Consider the following 18118-nt stretch of genomic DNA (forward strand, 5'->3'; position numbering starts at 1 on the left):
CAAGTTGCTCCAAAAACATTCCAGGCTGGTAAATTTTGGTAGTTATATGCAAGGATATATTATAAAATTACAATGAAGATAATCAGGAATTGATACCACAATAAAATAAGGATAATGATAGAACCTACTTCACAGGATTATTGAAAGGATCAAATGAGATAATATACTAAAAGCACTTTGAATACCTTAAAGAGCTAAATTTTCTTAAAGTGCAAATATTAGCTATTATGATTAGGATAATTGTTAAATTGTCCACATAATACAGATATTTTTTTAAAAGGTCAAGAAATATACCATTAGACATATTTCTTTAGTGTTGGAGAAAGAACAAAGACTTGCAATTCTGCCAATTCTGATGATTTTTAATTTGAGTAAGCTGTTCTCTTTTGCTTTGAAAAAGCAGAGAAATAAGACTTGCAGTCCATAAGTCAATCAATCAATTAATGAATTACAAGATAAATATTTGTTGAAGCCATCTTCTCTGTCCATTATTGTGTAAGTGGCTTTGGACAATGTTATGCATAAATACATGTGTGTGTATATACATGTGTATATGAATATGTATATATACAGTGTATATTGGTACATGAACATCTATACATCCCAATACATGGATACATATATGTGTGTTACATATGTGTGTATATGCACATATGTATACACAAACACATATTAAATATATAATATAGATATACATGTGTGTATATATTGCACTTATACTCATATACATGAAAGCACATATTTTATATATTTGTATATGTGAGAAATAAGATCCATTTCCCTGTGAAATTTATATTCTTCTGAGTGAAATTTTAATCTGTATGTGTGTGTGTGTGTGTGTGTGTGTGTGTGTGTGTGTGTGTAAAACAAAGAATAATTAATTACTAAAATTTATGAGACTCCCTATAAACACAAGAAAGCTGTATTTGAAATCAGAGGATTAGGGCTTAGATTCTGACTACCATTTATTCTCTCTGTGGTCTTAGGGAAATAATATGAACTCTCCAGGCTTGAGTTTCTGACTACAATTGGTGATACATAAGGTCCCTTCTGGGCAGCTAGTGGCCCTGTGAATAGAGTTTGGTTCGAAAATCAGAAAGACTCATCTTCCTGAGTTCAAATCTGGCCTCAGACACTTATTAGCTCTACGACCCCAGGCAAATCAATTACCATTTACCTCAGTTTCCTCATCCATAAAATGAGCTGGAAAAGGAAATGTCATATCACTCCAGTATCTCTGCCGTAAAAACCCCAAAGTGGGTCAGGAAGAATCAGATATGGCTGAAAATGACTTAAGAAAAGTAAGGTTCCTTCTGGTCTAAAGTGTTAAACCTCTGAAGAGAGATTTATCATGGACTTGAATAGTTGAAGAAGATTTTCTTTAAGATTAGACTTTAACAGACAAACAGTATTCAAATAAATTTTGAGATTAAGCAAGAACATTCTTTATGAGGAAAACAAATTGAGCAAAGTCATAGCAACAGGAATAGAGGGAGGTAGGGGCAAGATGGTGGAATAAAGACAAGCACTCACCTAATCTCTCCCCAAAGCTATTTCAAATTTCTTTAAATAATGATTCTAATAAGGAATATCAAAACACACTCAGATAAAATAACAAAATCATAGCTCCTACATCCAAAGCCTTTAAGAAAAATAAGAATTGGTCTTAGACTCTGGAAGAACTCCAAAAAGATTTTGAAAATCAAGTGAGAGAGAGAGAAGGAAAATTAGGAAAAGAATTGAGAGGGGTGCAAAGGGAAATACAAAAAGCTAATGAATAGAGAAATGCCTTTAAAAGAAAAAGTGACCAAATGGAAAAGGAGGCACAAAAGGTCACTGAAGAAAATCATTTCTTAAAAATTACAATCAAGATAGGAATATGCCATTGTGAGAAGCTTGGCTTGAATGTCAAAAACGTTGTCTGTGAGAGAATAGGGAGAAATAAGATTATATTAAAAGGTTAAGCTAAATGAATCAAAAGTATTTATTAAGTCTTTGTGCTGTGAAAAGTATCACACTAAGTTATGAGAATACAAATGCAAAAAGTCCCTGCCAGCACATATGAAGGGAGAGGTAATCTAGGAAGAGGTTGGTTTGGGGAGTCTCAGAAAGAATGAGTGGAGCTATAGAACAGTCAATAGGCAGCCCCTTCCAACAGCAATGGCAGTATCAATGTGATTACTGTTCTCTGAGCAAATGATGGGAAGCAAAAAGGGTAGTAGTAGGGAATGTGTGTCAGAGGGAGCAGGTAATCAGATGTGAAGTGAAGCATTGTGTTCACAAGTTAAAATCAATGGGTTCTTTGTGTTTGTGCTGGAAGACTTACCAATCAGAATAACATGGTCTCAAGCTGAGGTTTCCAAAGTGGAGTACATTAAAGTCACCTAGTTCTCAGGTGATTGATTAGTCCAGAGGGAGTAATAGCAACTAAATTGGCAAGGAGATGGCTGGGTTGAATGATTGGGTGATGAAACAAGGATACAGGTTAACATTTTACAGACTGTTTTGCTTTGGGCTCTAAATCTATCATTCCTTTAATTTATGTGGATTCGATTATTGATCTTGTAGTTTATTAGTACCCCTGCATATCCTATCTCATTTGTGTATCCAGATAGTTGACACAGAGTCATCTTCTCCTAGGGCCACTCCAAGCTTCTATTTCCCTTCAAGGGTCACATAGTCAATTCTTAAACCACCTCCACCCCTTGAAGTAACGGCCTTATGCAAGAAATGCTTTTAATTCCCCTAGGGTAACTTGTCCCAGATGACTGGAAAGAGTTTAGTACTACTCAGTCATCATGGAAAATTAGGTCATGCTGACTTCCTAGCTTGCTACCATTCTCAACATACAGTCAAGATTTAACTTAACCACTAGAGTGAGTAAGAATGACATCTAACAATTGATCACGTACATCAAATAAATAATAATAATAGAAATAGCTTTTTAAAAACTGTCTTTTTATTTTGGTATTTACACTATCTCCAAAATCCCTCAAGTAATATTCTTCATCTTACCTAAAGGTCACTACTAAATAATGTGTTGTTTCTTGGAGCTGAAATGAAATATTTTATATTCACTGTCCTATATTTTAATAGTGCATCTCCCTGTAACCAGTTCAAACCTTTTCAAACCTAGAAAAACAGAACTGAAATATAATACTGCATGAAACCCCAGCAGCATATTTCTTATTTTTGTACTCAACACTCACACTTTATTCCATAGCTAATACTGAAGCCAAAATATATTTTTAAAAAAAGATTTTTCCCCCAAGGGCTTAATTTTCTCTCCTCCTTACCCTCTTGGTAATCCTAGGTCTCCCTCAGGGATCTTTGAGCAGTCAGTAGAAATTCCAAAAGAAAAAAAAAAGGTACCTATGGAAGAGAGGGTAGGGGAATAAGATTGAGTAAGCAGCAATTAGCTAGAGTAAATGTTCACACTTCATTGGTCTCTACTGCCACTCTCCCCTAATTTCCAACCTAATGTCACTACATGAACCATCCTTGCAAATCTACTACATAGAGTCTGCCAAATGCAGCTGCATGCAGGTTATTAAAGCTGCCGATGCTTTTTATATTTTCCAGTATCTTCCTAATTTATAAGGCATGGGGCAAAAGCTCAGTTATCTCTTTATGGATGGGTCTTTCTACAAACAGGGCCTTGTTCTTTCGATTCCAGAAATGTTCTTTAGAAGAGATGACCTTTCAGCCATATTTGTTCCAATTTCCCTATAACTCCTTTTCCTTTACTCCAATTCTCTTATTTTCCTAGTCTAAACCTAATCATCAGTTTGAAAGCCATTACAGCAAAGAGGGGTATTAGTGTTACAAAGGATCATGAAAATTTCAGTTTCCAGAATCAACTAGTTTCTAATCTAACTACTTTCCCATATAGAGAAAATGAGGCTCAGAAAATCTAAGTGGACTGCCTAAGGTTCCAAAACTGGAACATAATGAAGCCAAATTGGAAGTAACTCATTGCTTCTTAGTTTACTTATTTGTAAAAGGAGGGATTTGTACTCTAAAATTCTTTCCCAGGCCTAAATCTGTGATGTAAGTCCCCTGATTCTGAATCCATTCCTTTTTACTATATCCTCATCTATCTACAAAATATAGAAGAATTCCTTTTCTGGGTCAGATCCATGTCTGTCTATCCCAGTATTCCGTGGATACATGATCAAAAACATATGAGAGATAGAGTTACATGACATAAACCTAACAATTAGATATATTCTGGTGACCAAGTATTATGGACTTGAGCTTTTTAAAATCTTCTTTAGGCCTATGATACTTATTGGAATCATGCACTTCACAAATTGATACTCACAATGTAATGTTGTATTCCCTCCCATTTATATTATAGTAATACCTTTTAAGCTTTAAGAAGTTCACCTGGGCATATAGTGCTCCAAGAAATGGCGAATGTGGCCATGCTCCTCCTAGCCATCCTTCTCATATTATTCCCCTCTCCATCATCATCTTTTCAGAATGAAGAGCCCTCATCTTAGGTCATTTTCATATTAAAACTACTGTATTTTGATCTGCTGTATAGTGTTTCTCTGAAATTTGTTAGCTCTACTTTATCTGTCTTGAGGAGCAGTAATGACCATTGTATGCAGTTGTCCAGGTATGGGTTTTGCAAATTAGTGTGTGATCACAAAATCTTGATTTTACATATCACTTTTAATTTTTCAGTGATTTTCCTAACATTTTAGCCATGATAGACTTTTGGTCTATAATGCATTTATTAAAATAAGTGGAATTTCCACTGAAAGAAAAATATTCAATTCTGAGAAGCTTTAAGTAAGGACTATGCTTAGGGCATTTTGACCAAGATGACAATCACAGAGAAAGTCACTAAGAGAGGGTAGTCAGGGAAACCATTGGCACAGCTCTCTATTCAAACAGAACACACAAAGTCTCATCTTTCTTCCTCCATCCCATGGAACTTCTGTATATCTCCATGTCTGGTGAAGAGGAAAGAAAATATAGAGAAACTTCCAAACTCTCTTCGGATTAAGGTACATTTATTCATCTCGTTCATGAGCCATGGGGAGAAGTTTAACTTTACCATCTACTTTGCTACTCAATTGACTGATTCTTCATAGCCAGATTATTGATGCTATAGTAAGATCTCTTTTGAAAAATGGTGTTAACATATTTATTTTCTTCAACGTCTGGGTTTATAATCCAAAACTTGATGGAATAGAATAATCTCTGTTCTGCTTGGAAGTCATCTTGCTGTCAACATCACCATCTATCTTTTCTTTTCCCTTTTACTCTAACTCCAGACTTAACCTTATCTTTCTTTTGAAAAGAAATTTCTTTTTACGTTATTAACTTAGCTAACATCAATAAGCATCAATATTTCAAGACATAAAGACAGAAAGGGGAATTATATACAAAACAAAATTTCTTATTTATATAGATTGATGTAATTTAAAGCATATTGGATTTAATATAAGAACAGAATTGCTTTTTTTGGACTATATTCTTTTCTGAACTTTTTTCTTCTTTCTTTTGTGCATTTTATAAATATTATGCTGATATGCTTTTTTGCATCATTTTAACTAACCCAAAGCTCTTTCCATCCCCTCCTCTTGAAGTCCTCTATTATAATAAGAATAATGAAGAAAAACAAATTAATATGTTGGTTCTATCTGAAAATGTATCTCATATTCTGTACCTCTAATGTGCCAAGAAGTGGCCATCATGGTTTCAGCTTTAGTCTTCTGAAGTCATGATTTGATTTATATTTTTCTGAGTGTTTAAAGCATCCAGAAAAGCTAACACATGCTCTTCATTTTCTTAGTCGTCAAACATTATTCAGGTGGCAGGTACCATGCTAAACTCTGGGGATAAAAAGAAAGGGGGAGGAGACTCCATTCCTTTTACTAAAAAAAAATATATATATATATATTCTGTATTTTTTTAACCATTCAGTTTTATTTTATTTTCAATTTACTCCATTCTGTGACTCTTCTTCCATCCATTAAGAGAGCAAGAAAAATAAAACCCATTCAAATACATATAATAAGCAAATAAAATTTCACATTAGCCATATTTAAATATATATTTACCTATCACATAATACACACGCACACGCACACACACACACACACACACACACACACAAAATTTAGTCTACCCTCCAATTTTATTACCCCTCTGGAGACGGGTTACAGCAGGGGCAGTAGGTGTACTTAGAGTATTAGACCTAGAGTCTGGAAGGCTCATCTCCCTGAATTGAAATCTGGTCTCAGACATTTATACTAACTCTCACACTGGGCAAATCTCACCTTATTTGTCTCAGTTTCTTCATCTGTAAAATGAGTGGAAGAAGGAAATGGCAAACTCTTCCAATATCCCTTTTGCTTTTGGTGGAAAATGAGATTTGAGCTGGTTTGAAGTAAGCCAAGAAACCTAAGGGGTGGAAATGAAGGAGTAAGGTAATCTGGGCCTGGGGAATAAGGAGCATAAAAGCAGGTCCTGGTATACAATAAGGGGAATAAGGTGTAAGACACCAGGAAGGGTAGAAAGGGGAGAAAATGGGAAGATTTATTTAATAACTCTGAAAGTAGTAGTCATTGAAATTCCTTAAACAAGGGAGGTGATGATAATGGGTCTGAGGAGGTGTGTGACATGATTATTTCCTCTAAAATGGCTGCCTATCATCCTTCCCCTAGCCTACCAAATGAGGAAGCAGCCGTACTTGCTCCTCTGGAAACAGTGTGAACCCCACTCCTATTCACTGTTGCTTGCCTCCTTCCTTTACGAGATGAAATAGAATATCAGTGTATTTCCAGAGCCATTCTATTAATAGGACTCCTACCAGGACTATCCCAGATCCCAATAAAAATTCAGTTCATGGTCTTTTCATTTTAAGATTTTAGCAGTCTCAAGCTTTAGTCTCCCTAGGCATAACATTTCCTCTCCCCCAAACCGCCTTTCTAATCTGCTATGACTGACCCATTCTGACTTGGTCTCTGTACATTATAAAAGCTTCCCCCTTAGAGCCTTACTGGAAGAAAAAAAAAAGGTGGAGGGGGTGGGAAGAGAAAAAAAAAGAAACAATGATATATCAGAAACTTGCAATTTTTAAATAATAAGGAGAAATGAAATATGTATGTGAAAGCCTTGGGGACTAGAGGGAAGAGGAGAAAGAAAGAGCAGTTGTATTATCTCAAGTTCTCAGTCCAAGGAAGTTCAGAGCTTGGCAACTCACTGCTGCTGGTCATCTGTGGCTTGGACCAAAAGGAGGAAAAGCTTTTGGGCCAAAAGGTCTGACTAAAGAGACTAGGAAAAGGCTACAACTGGGGTAAACAGGGACTAAGGATACACGTCCTCAGCTTCCACATTGTGGCTGCCAAAAGAATCTCAGAAAACTCATGCATTTGAGAAGAGAAGAACTGATCCCATTACAGATGGCTTAATTGTTCGTGTTGACCAGGCTTGTGCTCTAGCCAAGCTAGTCTTGGATAGTAACTCACAGCTGGCTGTGCTAGTTCTCATCCTCCGATTTAGAAAAGTTCTCTAAGGAAGTACAGAATGAATGCTTCCACTCCTACTCTGTCCAAACCTAGGTGTTATTCATGCTTTAAACATTATCTGTACTCTACCATCTGAAAAGGGCTGTCGATTGCAGAGGTTCAGTCCCACGGCAATACTATTTGTACATAAAAAATGTGTGGAAAATAAAATGCTGAGTATATAAATGGATCGCACCCACTGGTTCCCACTACAAAAATTTCCTCCATTTATAGAATTCTTTAATATTATTCATCAACTCAAATTCCTTCTATTTTCATTGTCAAAAGTGGACTTGGAACAACAGGAGAGGCCCTCAAGTCAGAATTTCCCACATGACCTTGTGTTTCTGTTTAATTGGCCAATATCCTTCAAATTGCCCTTCCTTGACCCAGTTGGGGCTGAGTATATGGTTCATCACTGCCACTGAGCACCGAGCATTCTTTTTATACAAAACATATCTTTGAAATATGATTTAGGACTTTTGTAATACCACAGAGTCACGGATGCTGAGTCAGTTCTATCACATTAGCTAAAATAAATCATTATCTGCCCTGCCCAAATGAAGAATAATCTGACAGGATAGGACTTCATCTGACATTACCTGCTCATTGAGAAGAAATATTTATATCCCAGTGAAATCTGAAGTAAATGAAACAATTTGAATTGCCATTTTTCTAACCACTTTCAAGAAATGAAATCACTTAAAAGTAATCCCTTTAGTTTCCAGTTGGAAAATTATGCAAGAAATTGACTAAAAAGTTTTATATGAAGAATTTGACATGATATTTTTCCTTTAGCCTTCAAATTCTATTTTTCACTAACAAACTAGTTAGGGGAAAGGATACATTAATTTCTTTTTCTGTCAGCCAACAATTAAATCTTTTAAAATTTTCCCTGCCTCACTGACCTCATGTGGGTCTACAGATTAAAAAAAGAAATCTTTAATAGGTACTAGTGTCTCTTTTTTGAGAATTTGAGTTGGTAAGATTGAACAGTTTTTAATAATTATAAATTGTAGTTTAGATTTTTAAAAGTTTTAAGGTAAGGAAAAAGAACATTATTAAAGAACATGGGGAAATTATGTTTTCTTTTGTTTTTGCTTTCCTAATTGCCATCTTCTTAGGTAATTTAACATTGCCTGACTTACATATATGACTTTTTTCTTCTTTTTTATATGACATTCTTTCATTATTATTTGCTCTCCCCATTTCCATTTCTCTCTCTGTATGTCTTCCCTTCTCCCTCCCCTATACACATAAGCTTATAACATATACATACATAGACTCATAGAATAAATAATTAAGTTATCTAATCTGCCCTCTTCATCTGATAGATTAGGAAAGTGAGGCACAAAAAAGTTTAATGATTTGATTAAGGTTATATAAATGGCATTGTGAGGACAAATTCAGCACCTCTGATTCTAAGTTCTAAATTATCTCCTCGGTGTTTATTACATGTCTATATGGGCTTTTGAAATGTATATGTGTACCTGCATATAAAAATAGAGAGAAAGTATGGCAATAAAGATAATTAGTCTTAAAATCAGGAAAGGCTGAGTCTAAGTCCTCCTTCTTATCATTATTAGTTGGATGACTATGGGCATAATTACCTAACTTTTTAATAGCCTACACAACTCTTAAACAATAAATCATAAGAGAGTTGGTGATACTGTGGTGGAAAGAATACTGACTCTTGAATCCAAGGTCCTGTATTCACATAGTGATTCCAACATATATGATCTTTAGCAAATCATATAATTTCCCCAAATCTCAGATTCTTTATCTAGAATATGATAGCATTTGGAAGAGCTTCTATATTTTCTTCTATGATGATTTAAATTAGAAAATCTCACATCTAGAATTTACCATTTCATTGAAATCCTGATTTTATGTGTACAAATGCATACTGAAATCTTATATCTCTTTCCTCCCCCATGTCCAGGTATCCATAGGATTATTTGGGGTTTGTCCATTAATCAGAAATATATAAGTAAACGTAGGAGAGTCAGAAACAAAGAGGAATTTACAGTTTTCATAAATGTATGCCCAATATTTTCTTGTTTTCATATGAATCTATGATCTGAAAAGGGTAATAGATTTGGATAACATTTGGCAGATCCTTCTTATGATTATGCAGGCACATCCAAACCTGGATAAGGGATAGCAAATGTAAGCATACGATCATTTGGTTTTTCAACTTTGACTCCTTTGCTGTGATTTCTTGCATTTATCAACTTCTATCTGGATGCTGATGGAGGGGGTATGTTTATTGGCTAGTGTTAATAGCTTTTTTTTTGAGACTGCTCATAAATGCAAGGGTATTTTTGCTCTTTTGTGAATCATACTCCAGTGCTTTGCTCAGCCAGCTAAATTAATGTTTTGCTTTAGAGCAAATATATTTCTTTTGTTACTTCACATGCCAGTTATCAGGAATAGTCCAAGTCCTGATTTATATTTGGATTACAGAGAATAAATTTCTGTCTATTCCTATTAAGCCAGTGCCATGTAGATTACTCTGGAGCTTCAGTTAATCATACTAGGGGGTATGACAGAGTTGGTAGTCTTTCTGGTAAATTCATGCATCTATGCCCAAATCACATTCTCATTTTAAGTATCAAATGACAATGCAATTGCTATTAAAAGCTAGGAGTGTCAGATAGGTTTCCCTTAATCATTCCTATCAGCAAGTTGCAGTTCAAGGAACTAGTGACCAATTGTGCTTCTGTCAAAGTATTTTGGGGGAGCCAGGTAAAAGGAACCAGGCTTTTGCTTCTCGAATCAAACTTATTTCTTCATAGAGGTACAAAAGAATGGATAGTGTCAGTAAATAGAGTAGAAACATGAATGAGACTCGTTGGTGCTGGAAAGTGGAGCTATAAAAACTCATGGTATACTGTTCTTGATTTTTTACTTCTTGTATCACTATTGGTGATATGCGGGTGATCATAGATATTTTTGTTATTCTGAAGAATTGCTTCAGAGTTTATACCAAAATCTGAAAATTCAGTTATCATGAATTTTTTGGTCAAATTTAGCCATAAACTCCCTATCCAAATTGTATCAGGGGACTGCACTTTCAGTTCCTCATTCCTAGCAAAGGATGTTTGACAGTAGATGGCAGTAATATATAATAAGAGAATAGAGGAATGATTGTAGGTTGAAAAAGACTGAAGAGGTTTGACAGAAGCCATAGATTTTTTTATTATAATTTTTGCTTGGGGTTGAAGTTGGATGTTGAAGATAGGATCATATTTGAATAGATGGGATTGGAAATCTCCTACAGACATGTCATGATTAAAACTAGTACACGTGGATCCTATTATCTCCTCAAGCTGTCATTCTACCTCTCTTTTCCTTTTAGTGTTCAAAATACCAGAAAAAGCCTCCACTTCCTCTTTTTCTCATTTACTTCTCTCCCCCTTATAGTTTGACTTCCAACATCATCACCCACCTGAAAATGCTCTCCCCAAGGTAGCCAGCTTAGCAATTATTAAATTTATGTGATTTTTTCTCAGCTCTCTTTCTTGTCTTCTAGGCAGTATCTTGTTGCTAAATATCCCCTCCTTCTGGATATTTTCACTTATCTGGATTTGCAATATATGGCATTCTCTAGTTTTCTTCCTACTTGTTTGATGAATGATCTTTGTAACAAAATCATCATCCCACCAAAAATGGGAATGTCTTTGGATGTTTTCTGCTATTTCCTTGCACAGCTCTTGATTCAGTAACTGGGTTTCATGGATTCAATTATCTCTGTGCAAATGATCTGCATGCAAAGCTATAAATCCATCCCTATGTGCTCATAACTTGTAGACCCACAGCACCAATCATTTGTTTACATCTTTCATCATTTGTCCATAATGCATCTTGAACTCAACATAATCAAAATGGAACTCATTCTCTTTCCAGCTAAATTCATCCTTCTTCCACATTTCTCTATTTCAAGAACATCCTTTCCCCCATCCTTCCTTTATCTTAGGATCAAAATCTTGAAATCAATCTTGCTTTTATCCTCTCCTTCCCCCAATATCTAATCAGTTACCAAGTCATGCTGCTTCTACATTCACTACATATTTCATGTCTGCCCCTATAGCTTAGAGTACAAGAATATCTCTTAAACAAGGCTCCCATTTTCTTTTAACTTGGACTGATACAAAACCTACTAATTGGACTCCATGTTTTCATTCTTTCTCTTCTGCAGCCCTCCTTCATATAGTTTCTTAAATAATCTTCTTATTGCAAGTCTGACTATGTCACTGTATGGTTGCGGAAAATCCATCGATTCCTTTTAATCTCTAGTAGAAAATAAGAATTTTAGGTTGAAATTAATGTGTGTTAAAGTTTAGCCTGCCTTTCCAGGTTTATTATGTGCTAATTCCTTTCCCATATGTTATGGACTTGCCATACTGACCCACTTTTTATTTCCCAAACTCAGCCTTCAGTTTTTTTTTTCTCTATGCTATTATAGATACATGGCTGAAGTTTACATTTGCCTTATATTTCTCTCTTACCATTGTTTAACTTCATTTAGTGGTATATTCTAGTGTCAATAGCTTTTCTTTTTGGACATTGGTTATCTTTTCTTCCTTGACTTATTGGTTTGCATTTTATATCACCTCAGTGGAGGAGGAGAAACTTCCAGAGAGAAAAGACTGTTTTTCATTTTGTTCTTGAATTCCTCACAAACAATCATGATATCTTATGTAAAACAGGATCTTAATAAGTTATTATATTGGATTGGTAGGTTGAATGGCAGGAGCCAAATACATCAGAAGACTAGTCAAACTTCATTGGAATTTGGGGGTTCATGAATGAAAATGAGGAGACATGCAACTTGAAATGAAGATAGTAACTATATCTGAGAGAGCTTCTCTCTGCATAATATAATGTTTATGTGTTGGATGAAAAGGGAAAAAAAAAACAATTTTCAAGTGCATTTAAAAAAATTTCCCCTTACTTTAAGCCTTACAATGTTATCACCGTCAATAGCCTATGTGTCCCATAAATGCAATAAAAACCTGAAATCAGATTTTTGCAGTTAAAACACAGTGTCCCTAATTAACACATTCTTCTTTGTATCACAGACTACTCAGTTTTCATGATGCTTGGCAAGAATGCAGAGTTCTCACAAACCCTAGATATCTTTCCACTTTCTATGCTCTGTGCTATATTTCTCCTACTGAAATGCTCAAATCTTTTGATTATTAGACAGGTACATCTTCTTTATAATCCTTACAAAATACCAAGGTATACATGGCCTGTGGGGTTATATCTGTTCGTGTGACAGGGAGTCCCTAGAGTTTTGGGGGTTGGGACTGTGGGAATGTGATAGACTATCGAATGTTTTATGTCCCAATCAGATTTGATTTAAATGCAGATATCCTTGGGGCACTGTATAAGTTGATGAAAGAAAAAAGTGGTGAACCATAGTATCTGAACAGACAAAGCATGAAATGATGACAAAAACACAAAAGTTATAGTTGAAGTTTTTCCCTTCCCTTCACAATTACCTAGAAAAACAGAAGATCCCAGCTCCTCAGAGAGATAGTTATTTGAAAGATTGGTTTGTTCATTAATCATGTAGAAAAAAAAACAAACTGTAACTTCTCAGCCATAATTGGGGAATAGCAAGGAGCACAGGAATGAAAGTCAGAAGGCATGTCTTCTCATATTGCTTCTGTCAACAACTAACTCTGTTTCTGGAGGAAATCTTAAAACCATGACAGCTGGATGTACCACAAACTGATATTGCTATGTATTAACTGGGCTCTCACTATTACATGGCAACCTTTTCTTTCTTGTTTGGAAATCTGTGGTATTTACTACATTGGAAAAGAGATACTTCTCATTTTAAAAAAGTGAACTCCTCAACCTATCCCTCCCCATTGCTTTATTCCTCTCTTTTTTATTATACCACACTCTCTACCTTTTTTCTTTGAAGAGAGGATCTTGCTTCTTACTTTATAAAGGAAATAGCTACTTTTCATAAATTTCATCTTTCCCCTTATCCTACATCTCAAAAACTTTTATCATCATGCTTTATTTTCTTTTTCTTTACCACAGTTTGGACAAAGAGATGACCTATTCTGTTCCTAAAAATTTCATCATTGCTAAAATTGGATGATCTGACAGGTAGTCTTTGCTGTGTCTTCCAGTTTTAAATTTTGATGAATACCCCATTCACTGAAAAAATCATTCTCTTGACCATCTTTTCTATCTACAAACAAAAATATTAAGTTTAATTTTCTTTTTCTGCTGACTGAAACATGCAATCCAACCTATCATCCAAAGTTTTAAGTGGTTAGAGGCTTTCCTCCAAGAGATATCTCATATATGTATTTTACTTAACAAATATTTCCTAGGGATTAAAATTACATACCACACTCTTGCAAATGTAGGATGAAATGCAAGAGGAATTTTGGAGGCAGAATTAATAGAATTTTGACTTGGAAGCTAGGAGGGAAGAGAAAGGTTTCAAATATAAATTCAAGATTTCAAGATTGGAGAATTGGGAATGGTGTTAAAATAGATTAATAGGATCTGGTTTTGTAGAGACAATGAATCATTTTGGTTTTAAATATGTTAAATTTGAGATTTAATAAGGATAGGTAGAAATAACTAGCAGCCATTTTGAGACAATTCAGAAGTGTATGATCATAGGCCAAGAGAGAAACGAGGCTTGTAGTTGGAATCATGCAACATGGGAAGGCTGCAGTTATGTGAATGTTGAGAGGAAGTGGGAATAGGGCAATGGGGAGGGATATGTTGAGGAGTTCACCTTTTTTTTTAAAAGAGAAGTATCCCTTTTCTAAAGTCAAAGAAAGTGAGTCAATCAGTAAACATTTCCTAAAGGTCTGCTTTGTGTCAGGCAGCTAGATGGTACAGTGGAAAGAGGGCCAGGTCTGGATTCAAGAAACTCATCTTCTTCAGTTCAAATTTGGCTTTATATAGCTGTGTGACTTTGAGCAAGTTACTTATCCCTGTTTATCTCAGTTTCCTCATTTGTAAAATTAGTTGGAACAGGAAATGGCAAACCACTCCATATCTCTATCAGAAAACCCCAAATGGGACCAAGAAGAGCCAGAGAGGAATAAAATGCTTTCCTTACTAAACCACATAATTTGACACATTTGATACATTTTCTTGTATCATTCACCATTGAATGAGCATTACTCATTAGTTGAACTTAAAGCTTTTAAAGTTTAAGGTCCATATCTTACTCTTCTAAAGTATCTCCTCAATCCCATCCTGAACATCCAACTCAGTACTGACTATACAAAGTTCCATAAATATCTGTTGGATAATTAATTAGTGGAGATGGACTGGTGGAATATAGCTTGTAAGGTAACTATCAATATAGGTGTACTGCATTCTTTTCATTATTTAAAGATCATATGCAATTAACCATTTGATGGACAAAACAAGGCTATATGGAGGATCTGTTATTTTGAGGGATTTTTCATGTACAGATTTCCTTTGCCAGCTATTGTCAGGTTAAGTGATTTGCCCAGAATGATATGACTAGCAGTATCTGAGGCAGACCTTTTATTAATGAGGAGTTATTTCTTTTCAGTGGGGTCTTCTGGATTCTTATCATTATCATGAATGCAGCTGGTGGTGCAGTGAATAGAGTGGGTGGACCTGAAGTCAGGAAGACATGAATTCAAATGTAGGCTCACACATTCAATAGCTCTGTGATCCTGGCCAAGTGACCTAGCTTCTACTTGCTCAGTTTTCCCAACTATAAAATAAGAATAATAATCATACCCACTTTCCTGGTTTGCTGGGAGGATCAAATGGGATATTTGTAAAACAAAGCTTAGCACATATTCCTGGCACATAGTAAGCGATATATGAATGCTCGTTCCTTTTTCTCTCCCCATTCATTGCACCATATTGTCACCAATTATTTTTTATTCTCATTATCATAAAACTGAACTAATAGATTGACTGTAACCTATAGATAACACTATGGCATCTCCCCTTATATTTATCCAAGTCTCCATGTTGTTTTTACTAATACATATAGGTTAAATTCTGTAATTAATACCTGTACAAAAATAATCTTTTTTTTAAAGCAAAGTGATCCTTCCTTCCCAAATGATTATCCTCTTCATTTGAGCAATCTGTTATATAACACCTGAACCCTTAAAGTTTTTTTTTTTTGATTTGTAAGATTGCTTGTGGCACCCAGGGCTTATTAATGGGAATGATACATTTATATTAGAGACTTGATTGCACCCCAGCTTCAACACAATAAAGCTGTTCTATTTATGTAAATATGGTCTTTATGTGAGTTACAGAATATAAGACCATTGTGTCATCACAATACACAGACATATACACCTCTGATCCTTTTGAATCTCCCTTCCTGGGCTCATCTGTCTATTTCTATTGTTTACTCTTAAATACGTAATATTTGGGTGTCCTTTCAGCAAGCGAGAATTCATTTCAGACACTAATGAATTTAAAAATATGCTTTTGCCTTGTCCATTTGATACCCAGCCCTGCAATTTGACTTTCAACATTTGTTTCTATCTTGGGCTCCCAGCCTTCTTCTTCCTTTCCCTTTTTTCCCTCCCCTCCCCACCCCCTTTATTATATTTTTATTGAAGGCTGAGATGAGCCAGTTGCTGCATCATAGGCCCATTACACTTCCTAACAATTCCATTTGCACCTTATTGTTTGTCTTATTGCTGGAAAATTCAGGTGATTCATCATGCCTGAAGAAGCACCTGATCCCAATTCCCCTGATATCATGATCACTATGTGACAGGAATACAGTAGCAGTGGTGGCTTTCAGAGTCTAAGAGGCCAAGGTGATAACTCTTTGGGGACTCTTAGCCTCTCAAGTATTGATGAGTTCCATTTTTGTAACAATGTGATTTTTTTTCTCCCTCCCCCAATCCCTTCCCTTCTTGCTTCCCTTCAACAGCCCTCTGAGTGTGGAGAAGGGGAAGAAGTTGATCAAGGCTCTGGAATATCTATTGAAGTTGCCCCCTGCCACCATTGTGGATGTCAGGTAGGTACCTGAAGGAGGGGGACATCTTTTGATTGCATCCTTGCATCACCTTGCAGTCAGTTTCACAAATCAAAGCATGAGAGAAAAGCCCGGTGCTTGAGTTGTTTTGTTAATTATATTAAAGAGAATCTGTTTGGTAAGGAGTAAAGAGGAAAATCCCAGTGGTTCAGGGTAAGTTATTTAAATAATAAGTGAAACCTGAGTTTAATTATAAAACATCTGGAATAATCTCCAAAAGGAAAGATAACTCGGCTAAAAGGTATGAAATAAGATGGATGAAAAGACAGCAGCCAGTCACCATTTATTAAAGCCTTTGGGGCTACTCAGCCCTTGACTTGTCACTAGTGAACATATAAAAGATTTGAGCTGATTCTTTTTCTTTAAGAACTTACAAACTATCTGGAAAACAGGGTGTTTACCCAGGAAACGAAGAGAGAAACATGTGTGATGTAAAATTACCCAAGCATATAAATGCTGAGGGGATTGTGAATAGGAAAGGGAGAAAGAAGAATCATGAGAAATCAATTGTGGGAGGCTTCCTAGAGAATCTGAAGTTGGAAAGAAGTTCTAAAAGGATGGACTCAAAGAGTCATATGAACACATAGAAGCATATCCAAGATGAATTAGTCTCATGCATATCTTACTGATGAAGAAACTTGCGAATCTCAGTGGCTTAATGCCATAGTCAAATTCACAACAGCAATAAATGGCAAACCTGGAATTCAAACTCAGTTTATCTAACTGACAGAAATAGGACTTGAATACAAATCTCCTATTTCTGAATGCAGTTCTCTTTCTCCCTCCCTTCCACTTTTCCAATCTCCCCCCTCCTCTTTAACTCTCTGCTCTTCTCTTCTCTCTTCCCTTCTTCTCTCCTCTTTCTCTTCTTCTTTTTCTATTTCTCTCCATGTCTTTGTTGCTCCTCTTTTCTCTGCTCTATTCTCTTCTTCCTTTCTCCTTTCCTCTTTTTCTTCCTCCATCTCTCTCTGACTCTCTCTCTCTCCTTTTTTAACTTCAGCTTATAGAAGGTCAGAACTTAGAAAATGGATAACTATGAAGGAATAGAGCATGTGGAACTACCCTCTATAACTTACAAGGAAGAGAATGGGCTAAATAGTCTCTAAGGTGCTTTCCAGCTTTAGAGCTAGTATCTCTAAGATCTTCATCAATATGTTCTTTCTATGATTTCATGCTTTTTATGCTCCTAGATTTGGCTTTGTCATACTCTTGTGTGCTTCCTTTTTTTTTAAAGGACACAATCAAAGAGTAATGCTTCCAGATTATGAGCCCAAGTGACATCATGGCAGAGAATTGAGACTTGCCTACTTTCTGGGTTTATTATGGCTATTATCATGGTTATATAAGTGGTTAGGGAATCACATTCTCCTCTTGTATTTGGTCATTCATTCTCTCTAAGCTGGACTCCTTTGGAAATATATTTCACTTTTTCAGACCATGTCTTTCACTACTATAGAAACAAATTCTTTCCTAATAACCAAAGAGAACTAATACAGTTCTTTAAGACTCCTGAATCTAAATTTGAGCCAGAAGACTACTTCACAAATCTTGT

General features: G+C 35.6%; 1 protein-coding gene across 1 annotated transcript in view; it reads left to right on the forward strand.

Moving 5' to 3' along the window:
- PTPRN2 (protein tyrosine phosphatase receptor type N2) overlaps nucleotides 1–18118 on the forward strand; it is a 1504085-nt gene that overhangs the window by 670743 nt on the left and 815224 nt on the right. The window contains exon 10 of the mRNA XM_051961686.1: nucleotides 16462–16548. Within this exon, the coding sequence (XP_051817646.1) occupies nucleotides 16462–16548 (87 nt within the window). The remainder of the gene's footprint in view (nucleotides 1–16461; nucleotides 16549–18118) is intronic.

The sequence above is a fragment of the Antechinus flavipes genome, chromosome 5 (genome assembly GCF_016432865.1).
Source record: "Antechinus flavipes isolate AdamAnt ecotype Samford, QLD, Australia chromosome 5, AdamAnt_v2, whole genome shotgun sequence".
Lineage (NCBI taxonomy): Eukaryota > Metazoa > Chordata > Mammalia > Dasyuromorphia > Dasyuridae > Antechinus > Antechinus flavipes.